General features: G+C 39.6%; 1 protein-coding gene across 3 annotated transcripts in view; it reads left to right on the forward strand.

The window, feature by feature from the left end:
* Positions 1-5,109: 5,109 nt before the first annotated feature.
* Positions 5,110-13,306, forward strand: part of ada (adenosine deaminase) — a 41,391-nt gene continuing 33,194 nt past the window's right edge. Inside the window, exon 1 of one of the 3 annotated variants that reach the window (XM_079803425.1) lies at positions 5,110-5,408. In XM_079803425.1, coding sequence (XP_079659551.1) covers positions 5,307-5,408 — 102 coding nt within the window. In that variant the 5' untranslated portion in view covers positions 5,110-5,306. Of the gene's footprint in view, positions 6,424-13,306 lie in introns of all 3 variants that reach the window. The other 2 variants (XM_079803426.1, XM_079803427.1) reach the window with 2 other exon arrangements.

Here is a 13,306-nt window from a genome sequence, read left to right on the forward strand (position 1 = left end):
ACTCTGAATTCAGTCTTGACTCTGACTCAACATACTCTGAATTCGGTCTTGACTCGGACTCAACATACTCTGAATTCGGTCTTGATACGGACTCAACATACTCTGAATTCGGTCTTGATTCGGACTCAACATACTCTGAATTCGGTCTTGATTCGGACTCAACATACTCTGAATTCGGTCTTGATTCGGACTCAACCTACTCTGAATTCGGTCTTGACTTGGACTCAACATTCCCTTAATTCGGTCTTAACTCGGACTCAACCTACTCTGAATTCGGTCTTGACTCTGACTCAACATACTCTGAATTCGGTCTTGACTCGGACTCAACATACTCTGAATTCGGTCTTGATTCGGACTCAACCTACTCTGAATTCGGTCTTGATTCGGACTCAACATACTCTGAATTCGGTCTTGATTTGGACTCAACCTACTCTGAATTCGGTCTTGACTTGGACTCAACATTCCCTGAATTCAGTCTTAACTCGGACTCAACATACTCTGAATTCGGTCTTGACTCAGACTCAACATACTCTGAATTCGGTCTTGATTCGGACTCAACCTACTCTGAATTCGGTCTTGACTCGGACTCAACATTCTCTGAATCCGGTCTTGATTCGGACTCAACCTACTCTGAATTCGGTCTTGACTCGGACTCAACATTCTCTGAATTCGGTCTTGACTCGGACTCAACATACTCTCAATTCGGTCTTGACTCGGACTCAACATACTCTGAATTCGGTCTTGACTCTGACTCAACCTACTCTGAATTCGGTCTTGACTCGGACTCAACATACTCTGAATTCGGTCTTGATTCGGACTCAACCTACTCTGAATTCGGTCTTGACTCGGACTCAACATTCTCTGAATCCGGTCTTGATTCGGACTCAAGATACTCTGAATTCGGTCTTGGCTCGGACTCAACATACTCTGAATTCGGTCTTGATTCGGACTCAACATACTCTGAATTCAGTCTTGACTCGGACTAAACCTTCCCTGAATTCGGTCTTGACTCGGACTCAACATACTCTGAATTCGGTCTTGATACGGACCCAACATACTCTGAATTCGGTCTTGATTCGGACTCAAGATACTCTGAATTCGGTCTTGGCTCGGACTCAACATACTCTGAATTCGGTCTTGATTCGGACTCAAGATACTCTGAATTCGGTCTTGATTCGGACTCAATATACTCTGAATTCAGTCTTGACTCTGACTCAACATACTCTGAATTCGGTCTTGACTCGGACTCAACATACTCTGAATTCGGTCTTGATACGGACTCAACATACTCTGAATTCGGTCTTGATTCGGACTCAACATACTCTGAATTCGGTCTTGATTCGGACTCAACATACTCTGAATTCGGTCTTGATTCGGACTCAACCTACTCTGAATTCGGTCTTGACTTGGACTCAACATTCCCTTAATTCGGTCTTAACTCGGACTCAACCTACTCTGAATTCGGTCTTGACTCTGACTCAACATACTCTGAATTCGGTCTTGACTCGGACTCAACATACTCTGAATTCGGTCTTGATTCGGACTCAACCTACTCTGAATTCGGTCTTGATTCGGACTCAACATACTCTGAATTCGGTCTTGATTTGGACTCAACCTACTCTGAATTCGGTCTTGACTTGGACTCAACATTCCCTGAATTCGGTCTTAACTCGGACTCAACATACTCTGAATTCGGTCTTGACTCTGACTCAACATACTCTGAATTCGGTCTTGACTCTGACTCAACCTACTCTGAATTCGGTCTTGACTCGGACTCAACATACTCTGAATTCGGTCTTGATTCGGACTCAACCTACTCTGAATTCGGTCTTGACTCGGACTCAACAGTCTCTGAATCCGGTCTTGATTCGGACTCAAGATACTCTGAATTCGGTCTTGATTCGGACTCAGCATACTCTGAATTCGGTCTTGACTCGGACTCAACATACTCTGAATTCGGTCTTGATACGGACCCAACATACTCTGAATTCGGTCTTGATTCGGACTCAAGATACTCTGAATTCGGTCTTGGCTCGGACTCAACATACTCTGAATTCGGTCTTGATTCGGACTCAAGATACTCTGAATTCGGTCTTGATTCGGACTCAACCTACTCTGAATTCAGTCTTGACTCTGACTCAACATACTCTGAATTCGGTCTTGACTCGGACTCAACATACTCTGAATTCGGTCTTGATACGGACTCAACATACTCTGAATTCGGTCTTGATTCGGACTCAACATACTCTGAATTCGGTCTTGACTCGGACTCAACATACTCTGAATTCGGTCTTGATTCGGACTCAACATACTCTGAATTCGGTCTTGATTCGGACTCAACCTACTCTGAATTCGGTCTTGACTTGGACTCAACATTCCCTGAATTCGGTCTTAACTCGGACTCAACATACTCTGAATTCGGTCTTGACTCTGACTCAACATACTCTGAATTCGGTCTTGACTCGGACTCAACCTACTCTGAATTCGGTCTTGACTCGGACTCAACATACTCTGAATTCGGTCTTGATTCGGACTCAACCTACTCTGAATTCGGTCTTGACTCGGACTCAACATTCTCTGAATCCGGTCTTGATTCGGACTCAAGATACTCTGAATTCGGTCTTGGCTCGGACTCAACATACTCTGAATTCGGTCTTGATTCGGACTCAACATACTCTGAATTCGGTCTTGACTCGGACTCAACATACTCTGAATTCGGTCTTGATACGGACTCAACATACTCTGAATTCGGTCTTGATTCGGACTCAACATACTCTGAATTCGGTCTTGATTCGGACTCAACCTACTCTGAATTCGGTCTTGACTTGGACTCAACATTCCCTGAATTCAGTCTTAACTCGGACTCAACATACTCTGAATTCGGTCTTGACTCAGACTCAACATACTCTGAATTCGGTCTTGATTCGGACTCAACCTACTCTGAATTCGGTCTTGACTCGGACTCAACATTCTCTGAATCCGGTCTTGATTCGGACTCAACCTACTCTGAATTCGGTCTTGACTCGGACTCAACATTCTCTGAATTCGGTCTTGACTCGGACTCAACATACTCTCAATTCGGTCTTGACTCGGACTCAACATACTCTGAATTCGGTCTTGACTCGGACTCAAACGAGGTAGTCTCGACAACACTGCCAACGTTCATAAAGTTCCATACATCACATATTCCTTGAATGTAAGGTGAAAAATATTGCATTTTTCATTCAGCTACCAGTAAGAATATCCATCCATAGCTCCATTTAACTATTTACCATATCCAATGACATTACACAAATTTTCCCCCAAAATTAGTTTGGAAAATATGAAAAAGTGTGATTTTTTAAATAGGGGCCTGATCTTGGATCTGTGCTGCTAAGAAATATCGTGTTACCATTGCAGGTCATAAAAATGTAAGCTCTATGTCATTATTTGGGAGTGTGTTGTTTTATAAAATGTATGAACTCTATAATATTCTGAAACAATACTATCAGTATCACTCAGTTGACAAGGTTACTGGAAACTGAATTCAAATATTTTTAAATATCCTCTTGGTCTTAATAACCCTAAAATAGCAACAACCTTGTTCCATTACTGGAGTGCATGCCTTAAAATAAACGAGAACAAATAAATACAGGACAAGGGATAGATTCACTGCAGCAGCTACTTCTTAACATGTGGCCAGCAGAGTCAATATTTTTAACGGATATTCTGCTCTTTAACTAGTAGAGAAGATCTCCATGACCTCCAACCCACTGAAAGCCACTTTTTCTTTCTAACAGAAGACAAAAGTACTTATATGAAAGAGCATAAGAATCAGGAAATGTATGATCAAACTATATGTTCAAACCACATTTGGTTAGCATATGAATCATATTCAATGACAGTTTAGAGTGATGGCATAGGGGTGAATTCAGAAGACGTCACAGAGTCATGCACATCAAACAGTGGTGCTTTATCCTTTAGACAGGGGGCATGCAAGGAGCCACAAATGAAATGAAACCAACGTAAATAAATGGCGAATGGAAAAAAAAATGTTTTTACATCTGCTCAAAAGCTTTACATCTCTATCCATGTCTTAATAGCATAGAGCACACTGAGGGATTTATAGAAAACGTGGTGCTACCACATTCTCAAGCACTGTTCCAGCAGACTGATGTATGACACATTTAATGGGATGTTTTTGCTGGTTGGGAAACAGGAAAAGGCCCATGTGGCTTCACGTAAGGTTAGAGTAGCTGGATTAGGCCAAGTTAAACAAGGGTTGTTGTTTAGAAACTGCTCTAACAGCAGCAGTTTTAAAAGAACTGTGTTAAAATGTAATGCATTAGGCATCTTTTTTGCATACTATGGCAATGTCTTTTATTTATCTTATTTAGTTTTTTGCAGTAGTTCATGGTGTACTCAATTTTAGGAAAAAATGTGGCAAGGAAATTCATAGCAGTGCATTCAAATATGCACTGAAAAAATGAGAAATTCTTAGCAACTAATCATTCCTATCTGATACTGTGTAGTCCATCTCCACTTAAAGGGACAGTTCACCCAAAAATGAACATTTTGTCATTACTTACTCACCTTCAAGTTGTTCCAAACCTGTATGAGTTTCTTTCTTCTGTTGAACACAAAAGAATATATTTTAAAGAAAGTCTCTAACCAGACAGTTGACAGCACTCATTGACCCATTACATAGTAGGAAGAAAAATACTCTGGAAGTCGCTGCCTGTGGTTACCAACATTCTTCAAAATATATTTTGTGTTCAACAGAAGAAAGAAACTCATACAGGTTTGGAACAACTTGAGGGTGAGTAAATAATGACAGAATTGTCATTTTTAGTTGAACTATCCCTTTAACAAAGAAATGAATGCACCTCCTCACCTATGATTTTCTCCTGACATCTAGTGACCAACTGTGAGCCATTCAGTTTACAGTCTAACTATTTTCAGCCCTAATTGGCAAACAAATCATCCTTAACAACAAATTGCGGATTATTAAATTAAATCCTAGTTCTGGATACAAAATACTCAAATAGTTAGTCAGTTTGAGGTGTTGTAGGATAGGTTACCCTGACTGAGTGACTTGTGTTTCAGCGCTGGTAGCATCCATCCACACGAGGGGGCCCATGTTTAACATTTGGGTCGACCGTGAATTTGCGTGAATAGATTTTTAAAAAATAGTTTATTTTAAGTAATCCGTTCAAAAATCGATTATTTTACGACAGGTCTGGGGCTGGGCAACTCTGTCCCTCGAGATGCACCTTTCTGCAGAGCTCAAACCCTAATAAAACACATCCGAACAAGCTAACTTCAGGATGATAATGCTACAGACAGGTGAATGCAGGGGGGTCGAACTTGGAGCTAAACTCGGCAGGATCTTCTCGAGGACCAAAATTGTCGAGCTCTGCCTAAAAGCAGTAAGCTATTTCTCGGTCAAGTTTTATTAATATTGTAACTTAATTTGCCCAGTATGTTGCATTTCAGTTTATTTTTTTAAAACTAATTCAACCGGGTCGTCAATACTTCAGGTAGGCTATAACCTCATTTGTAACACTGCTTTTCTTGTATTTGCTTTTTGGTTCACTCCAACTGTAGGCTATTCATATGTTTTCAGTTAATCACAAATCGGACACACCCGAAAGAGATGGTTTCTGAATCTGAACTCGGTGACCGCTCGATTCGTGAGCGATTTATCACATAACGGTTCGATCGTGAACATAACTAGGTAGTAGGGTAGCCAATATCTATTACCTATAATTTTCTCATGGATTTTCGATTGGTCTTCTTGTAGGCTAGTTAACTTTACATTCATTGAATAGCTATCCTGGGTTTAAAAAACAAACAACCTTCGCGAAACTTCCTGGTAGTCGCGCAACAGTCTAACTTGTGAAACTAGCCAGACTCTTCCTTGTGTCTCATATAGCCTAGGCTACTGATATAAAATACCAATAACCTTGTGACTATCAGTTTTGTAAACCTACAAGCGCAGCGCGACGCAAATAGCCCAGAACGCGAATTCCGACTCTCTCGCTTGCAGTCTAGCTTCAGCATTCTAGTATCTCGTCGCGTCTGTATCAGTGTAGATGTGCCATTACTGTTTTAAAAGCTGCTAATAGGATTCCAGTTTAATCTCTTCGCAAGGCTCAGGTGCGCTTGTCAGTTTGGTTTGCTCTGTTATTGTTTTCACACTCGCTGAGTGTGTTTAGTTAGTTTATTGCTGATATAGGGGCGGGTTCATTGCTTAGGCTATCGGTTTTTTATAAGGCGTGTTCTTTGTCCGCGAGTGTATAACAGTAACGCTAGTGGGGAAGCTGAACTTCGCTGCTTGAGCTGACAGGTTCCGTGTGTGTTCAAGTTATATCACGACAAATTTACGCTTCGAGTCAAGACATGGCTGAAAAGAATGGAAAACCAGCATTTGACAAACCTAAGGTTAGTAGTGTCATTACTGTTGTTTTTAATATAGCTTAGAGGCATACATTTGGGGTGGAATGCTGTTTAAAAAAAATCGGTGCCCCATACAGCATAAACACCACACATTAAAATGCCAACATTTATGTCCTGATAAATGTAAATTAAATAGCCATAACACCTAAAGCCATCTTAATTCTGATGCTTATTAATAATACAAATAATGATAAAAGGGGGAGACTTAATGGTAAAGGTAAGGCAAGGCATGTTTGTTTATATAACACATTTCACACACAATGGTAATGGTGCTGTACATGAAAAGTAAACAAATACATAAGAATAGAAATGGAATGCACAAGAAATAAAAATAACAATAAAAGCAGATAATACCCCTATCTGGATGGAAGAGTCAAAGAGTTTCAGTCAGAATATTTGTGACCCTGGACCACAAAACTAATCATAAGGGTTCTTTTTTTTTATTGAGATTTATAAATCACCTGAAAGCTGAATAAATAAGCGTTCCATTGATGTATGGTTTGTTAGAATAGGACAATAAAACTAAAATATAGAAGCCGAAGGTAGGGCTGCTCGATTATGGAAAAAATCATAATCACGATTATTTTGGTCAATATTGAAATCACGATTATGTAACACGATTATTTCACATGACTTTGGGAATGTGTTGTATTTATTAAAAATACACCTTTCAACAATTCAATTGAAATTGTAACATTTGTTGTACTTTTTGAACTATTAAAATAAATAATATAACATATATTCGAATCAAAGTATAAAAGTATTCACGTAAAAATGATAACCACAAATAAATAAGATCAACAATATGGTTCGGCTATGCTTTTCATGTACGTCTAACATTAGTTTTCAGGTACAGAAATGTATCAAATGTAAAATAACATTGCATATTTGAGTGCATAAATTAAAGATTAATCCTATTAAACTTACAAAAGCTATTCAATCAAGAGCGGTGAGTGATGTCCTTGTCTTTTGTTGTTTGACATTAAACAGACAGCAGTAAAGGCTACTGCCCCTTTAAGACCTCGCGTCTTCTTTATCGACTGTATAAAGTTCACTTAAGGCATATACAGACTATGTCTGCTAAGATACTCATCAAGATGGACATGTTGACATACGTTTTGTGTGAGTTTGTCCGTTTAAGAGCAAGACTTGAAAGAGAACTCAATATTTGCGCGCTGAGAGACGTGTGCGCGCTCTCGGATGACTGCACAGAGACACATTTTCTCACAGCGCGCGCGGCTTCTCATTCTAAACCTAAACCCTAAAGCACTAAACCCGGGTGATGACGGTGAAAACGGTGAAAACGACTGGTCATATTCGAAAATATGGCAGCACTCGCAATCTCGCATGCATTGAACAAAGTTTACAAAGAGAGAATTATTTGAAAAATATGAAGGAAAAAAAGGACGTTTACACGGCTCCCCTGCTCTCGTCAGTTTTTGTTTCTTTATTAGATTGTCATAGGTCACTCTGTTTAATTTTCAAGTGGTTAAACAAATTCGTGGTGCCCTTGCGTTGCAGCCACTACCATGTAGCAAATCTTAGCATGTTTCTGCTCGTCGTCTGATTCCTCGAAGCCAAACTGTTCCCAGACAACGGAGTTGGTTTTGCCTTTTTTGCTCACCAAACGCTGCTGTAACTGCCCTCCTTCTGCCATCTTTACTCGCGCCGAGTTTTTAAATTCCAGCGGATGATATGCACACGAGTCTCGAGAGTCACGACCTGAGAGAGATTTGTGGGTTCGGGAGGGGCGGATGTGCGCGTGCGCGTTTCATTCAGAACGCAAGTCAAAATAATCGTTTTTTCTCGATTGTACTATTTTGGTGATCGTTGGGAGGCAAAATCGAAATCGAAATCGAAATTCGATTAATTGCACAGCCCTAGCCGAAGGTGCAAAAAAAAAATCTAAATATTGAGAATATCACCTTTAAAATTGTCCAAATGAAGTCCTTAGTGATGCATAGGCCTATTGCTACTAATAATAATTTTTTTATGTATTTATGGTAGGAAATGTACAAAATATCTTCATGGAACATGATCTTTGCTTAATATCCTAATGATTTTGACATAAAAGAAAAATCAATCATTTTGACCAATACAATGTATTGTTGGCTATTGCTACAAATATACCCGTGCGACTGGTTTTGTGTAGGTGTTATTTGTCAGGTAATTGTGCTTTAAACAGTACTCTTGTAACAGTAATCTTCCTGGAACCTCCAGGACTAACTCAACCCTCTTAACCCTTTAAGGTATTTAAAATGTCAAATTTTAACTTAAAAAGGAGACAAAAAACATTCATTATCATGAAATAATTGAAACATTCATACAAATAGTTATATTTAGATAAGAAGAGATCTTGGTGCTTGCAGCTGATTGTTACATCAATATTCCAACAGTGATGGAACAGTGATGTGTGTTAAGCACATAATGCATTAGCCACATACAGTGACACAGGAGCGATGAAGGAGAGAACGCTCCAGGGTTATGTTCACACTTCACACAGAGCATTGTAACTGCCCTTTGGAGTTATTGCACTGACTCAGCAAGCAGAAGTCAGCCTGGGGAACTGATACCAAAAGCTTGCCGATAAGCAAATTATCTGTGGAACTGTCAATAGCCTATGTGAGAGAGTTGACAGAATGTCTCTCCTGTCTTGTGCGCTATCCATAAAACCCTTTTTAAAGGAACACGCCAACTTTTGGGGACTTTGGCTTATTAACTGTATTCCCCAGAGTTAGATAAGTCCATACACACCATTCTCATCTCTGTGCGTGCCATAACTCTGTCGGAAAAAAAATTATTTTGCTTATTAAATGCAAAGTTTTTAATTTCAAAAGCATTTCTAAATTAAGTTCATATTTCCAACAAACGAAATTCTGAGCCAAAATAACGAAGTGGTGCTCAAGTAGGCTATAGGGCGCTTCCCTTGCCATTAATGCTTAATAACATTCCTATGTCTCCTATACGGTGGCGGTGGAATGACTTATCGAATATTGCTGAACTACTGCACAATGTTTCAAACGAATGGAAAATTCTGAACAAAGACTTCGTTTTGGTGAGTGATTCGTTAAATGTCTCTAACATGACTGTGGCAGCTCGGCAAGTTCTCATGTGAGATGTTATGCCAACACACTGAATTTGGCTTCTCAGCGAGCGCCAAAGTTCTTTTCTTCTGCATTAGCCTATGTTTTAAAGATTTTTTCGTGGCTCTAACCAAAGTAAACTTTTTCTTGCTTTTAAGACATTTTTTGTTCAAATGTTCTAAAGAAACTGAAAAATTGTCACACTTAGTTGTAAATTGAGAACTGTTTATTCTTAATGATTGTTCTTTGCAATTGTACTCGACCTCAGTGGTGCATTCGACACTGTTGACCACCACATACTTCTTGACTGGCTAGAAAATTGGTTTGGGCTTTCTGGAATGGTCCTCAAATGGTTCAGGTCATACTTAGAAGGGAGAGGCTATTATGTGAGTATAGGTGACCATAAGTCTGAGTGGACATCCATGACATGCGGAGTCCCACAAGGGTCAATTCTTGCTCCACTCCTATTCAACCTACAAATGCTGCCACTCAGCCAAATAATGAAGAATAACAAAATGGCTTACCACAGCTATGCAGACGACACCCAGATCTACTTAGCCCTATCACCTAATGACTACAGCCCCATTGACTCTCTATGTAAATGCATTGATGAAGTTAACAGTTGGATGTGCCAAAACTTTCTTCAGTTAAAGAAAGACAAAACTGAAATCACTACATTTGGAAACAAAGATGAAATTCTCAAGGTGACCACATATCTTGAGGCTAAAGGTCTGAAATCAAAAAATCAAGTCAGGAATCTTGGTGTGATTTTGGAGTCAGACCTGTGTTTCAGTAGTCAGGTCAAAGCAATAACTAAATCAGCTTATTATCATCTGAAAAATATTGCAAAAATTAGATGCTTTGTTTCCAGGCAAGACTTAGAGAAACTCGTTCATGCTTTTATCACCAGCAGGTTGGACTATTGTAATGGTCTTCTCACTGGCCTTCCCAAAAAGACCATTAGACAGCTGCAGCTCATACAGAACGCTGCTGCCAGGATTCTTAGCAGAACCAGAAAATATGACCATATCACACCAGTCCTCAGGTCTTTACACTGGCTTCCAGTTACATTTAGGATAGATTTTAAAGTACTATTACTTGTATGTTAATCACTCAATGACCTAGGACCTAAATACATTGCAGATATGCTGATTAAATACAAACCCAACAGATCACTCAGATCATCAGGATCAAGTCAATTAGAAATACCAAGGGTTCACTCAAAGCAAGGAGAGTCTGCTTTTAGCTATTATGCCAGCCGTAGCTGGAATCAGCTTCCTGAACAGATCAGATGTGCTCCAACAGTAGCCATTTTCAAATCCAGACTCAAAACACATCTGTTTAACTGTGCATTTACTGAATGAGCACTGTGCCACTGTACGTGCTTTGTCCGAACTGCTTGTATTTTAATTTATATGTTTTAATTTAACCCTGTTTTTATTTTTATTTTTAATTATACTCTTTATTTTTATCTTTCAATATTTTTATTTTGTTAAGGCTGTCTGGTTGGAAGAGGTTGAGAGACGGGGAGCGATAAATAAGTGAGGTGGATAAACCATAGGTGGATGATTGATTCTGTGGTAAATGCAACGTGATTGAAATTTTGAGAATTTTGAGATATCTCGTGGGCGAGGAGGGCGTGCTGTGAGCCGGTTAAAAACCACAGAAGCAGACAGACAATATGGGGAAGTCCCAAAGTAAACCTTACTCTCCATTTTCTTCCACCACAGATAGGGGTTTTCATCTTTATTTTTTATTTCTTTTCATTCCTATTATAACTGTTTTAATTCACTTATGAATATTTTTTATTTCATTTCTGTGTAAAGCACTTTGAATTGCCACTGTGTATGAAATGTGCTATACAAATAAACTTGCCTTGCCTTGCCTTGCCTTGCCTTGCCTTGTATGGCTTACTATGTTTCATTAGAGCTTGTTAATCTTGAATATAACTTTGTTAATAAAATAAAAGTATTGAAAGAAATCTTCATAATCATTTTTCATATTGCAATACTGTCAAACAGATATTCTAACTAAAAACAAAACTCAAAAATTAGCTCCAATTTTGGTTAAAATGTAAAGTTCATGTATTTGCACAGCAGAATAATTAGTTACCAAAAATGTATGTTAAGAATCGTTTTGGGAATCGGATTGTTACTCCCAGAATCGGATCGAATCGTTAAGTGCCTTAAGATTCCCACCCCTACTATATTCTCAGAAGGCACAGCACTGCTCTACTTCTGGGGAGTGATTTGCTGTCAGCAGCTGAGAAGCCCCGCGGTGAGGAGCAGAACGTTTGCTCAGAGTGGAGTAATAGAGTCAGCAATTACTAGATAGTTTACAATCATGGGTGTTCGCTGTATTGTAAAGAACTGAGACAATAAACAGGGGAGACCAGGTAAGGTAATACAATGATATTTCATAGAATTCCTATCCAAAACGCAGACCTGATGAATCGATGGCTACTTGATATAGATCCAAACACACCTGTAGCCATCATCAAGCACCATCGTGTTTGCTCTGAACATTTCTGAACAGGATGACTATTTTGAAAAAAGGAAATTTGCCACACAGACCATGAAATGTGTGCTGAAGGATACGGCCATCCCATCGATAGTACAGACGCGGATCACCCGTGGCTGCGGTTAGTGTTCCGTTATGTTTTTAGATGACTATAGCCTACTGTAACAGTACCATTAGCTAGACTAATGTAACGTTTGTGACACTGTTACATGAATAGGGTGGTCACTACTGTATTGCAGTTTTTCCCGTGCTCCATGCATCCCCTGTAATGTTAGTATTGTGTTGTCACAAACGCACTCTGTCACAGTAACAAATGAGAGGTGCTAGAGGTAATTCTCTTTACATTTACCTTGCTAATGAATTGGAGGGGAGATGGGCAGTTTTAATTTTTGTCCTTGGGTTTATTGAGCAAAAACAGCTACCTTGTCACGCTGGTTTTGTTGACGGAAGTAACAACGTTGCTTCTCAGGTGCTGCGAGCAAATCACTCCCCAGAAGTAGAGCATTGCTGCGCCTTCTGAGAATATAGTCCCCAGTGTATACGTTTATAAGATGGCTTTGTCTCATGTAACCTTGTTATTTGTACACGCTGTGACTATCACAACATGTAAATAGGAAAATGTTGGCGTTATTTTGTCACTTATTGAGCAGTCGGCTAGCTGGAGCAATATACTTCCAGTCTTTGTGCTTAGCTAGGCTAGCAGGGGGGTGCGTCAGACAGAGTTATGGCACGCACGGAGATGACAATGGAATGTATGGACTTATCTAACTCTGGGTAATACAGTTAATAAGCCAAAGTCCCAAAAAGTTGGCGTGTTCCTTTAATGCACATATCTAATAGTTTCTTTGAGAATTAGGATTAGGATTTAATCTGCACCTTTGTCAGCACTCAGTATAGTATGAGAAGCTGCCCTGGAAATGCACAGTATTCTTTTGGGATTCCTAATTGTAAACCAGTCCTACTCAAGCCGCTCCGAGCGGAATTTGAACTGGTGCCTCCGGCATGGGAAGCGGGCACGCAGTCTCTAGCGTCAGTTGCTAGTGTGGCACTTGAGATCAGGGGATTGAGGTTTACCTGCACAGCTCTTACTAGCTGGCCTCTGTTACATCACACATTTTAAAGGCCTTAAACAGTTGTTTAATTTGATTGTAATTTGTAATAGACCTAACAAAGAGCTGCAGTCAGTGTAGGTGGTAAACTATTTACAAAACATACCCTTCATAATACTTGCATTATCAGAAATTCAACAAATTAGGTGGCACTTG

The sequence above is a fragment of the Gobio gobio genome (genome assembly GCF_949357685.1).
Source record: "Gobio gobio genome assembly, chromosome: 21".
In the NCBI taxonomy this organism is placed as follows: domain Eukaryota; kingdom Metazoa; phylum Chordata; class Actinopteri; order Cypriniformes; family Gobionidae; genus Gobio; species Gobio gobio.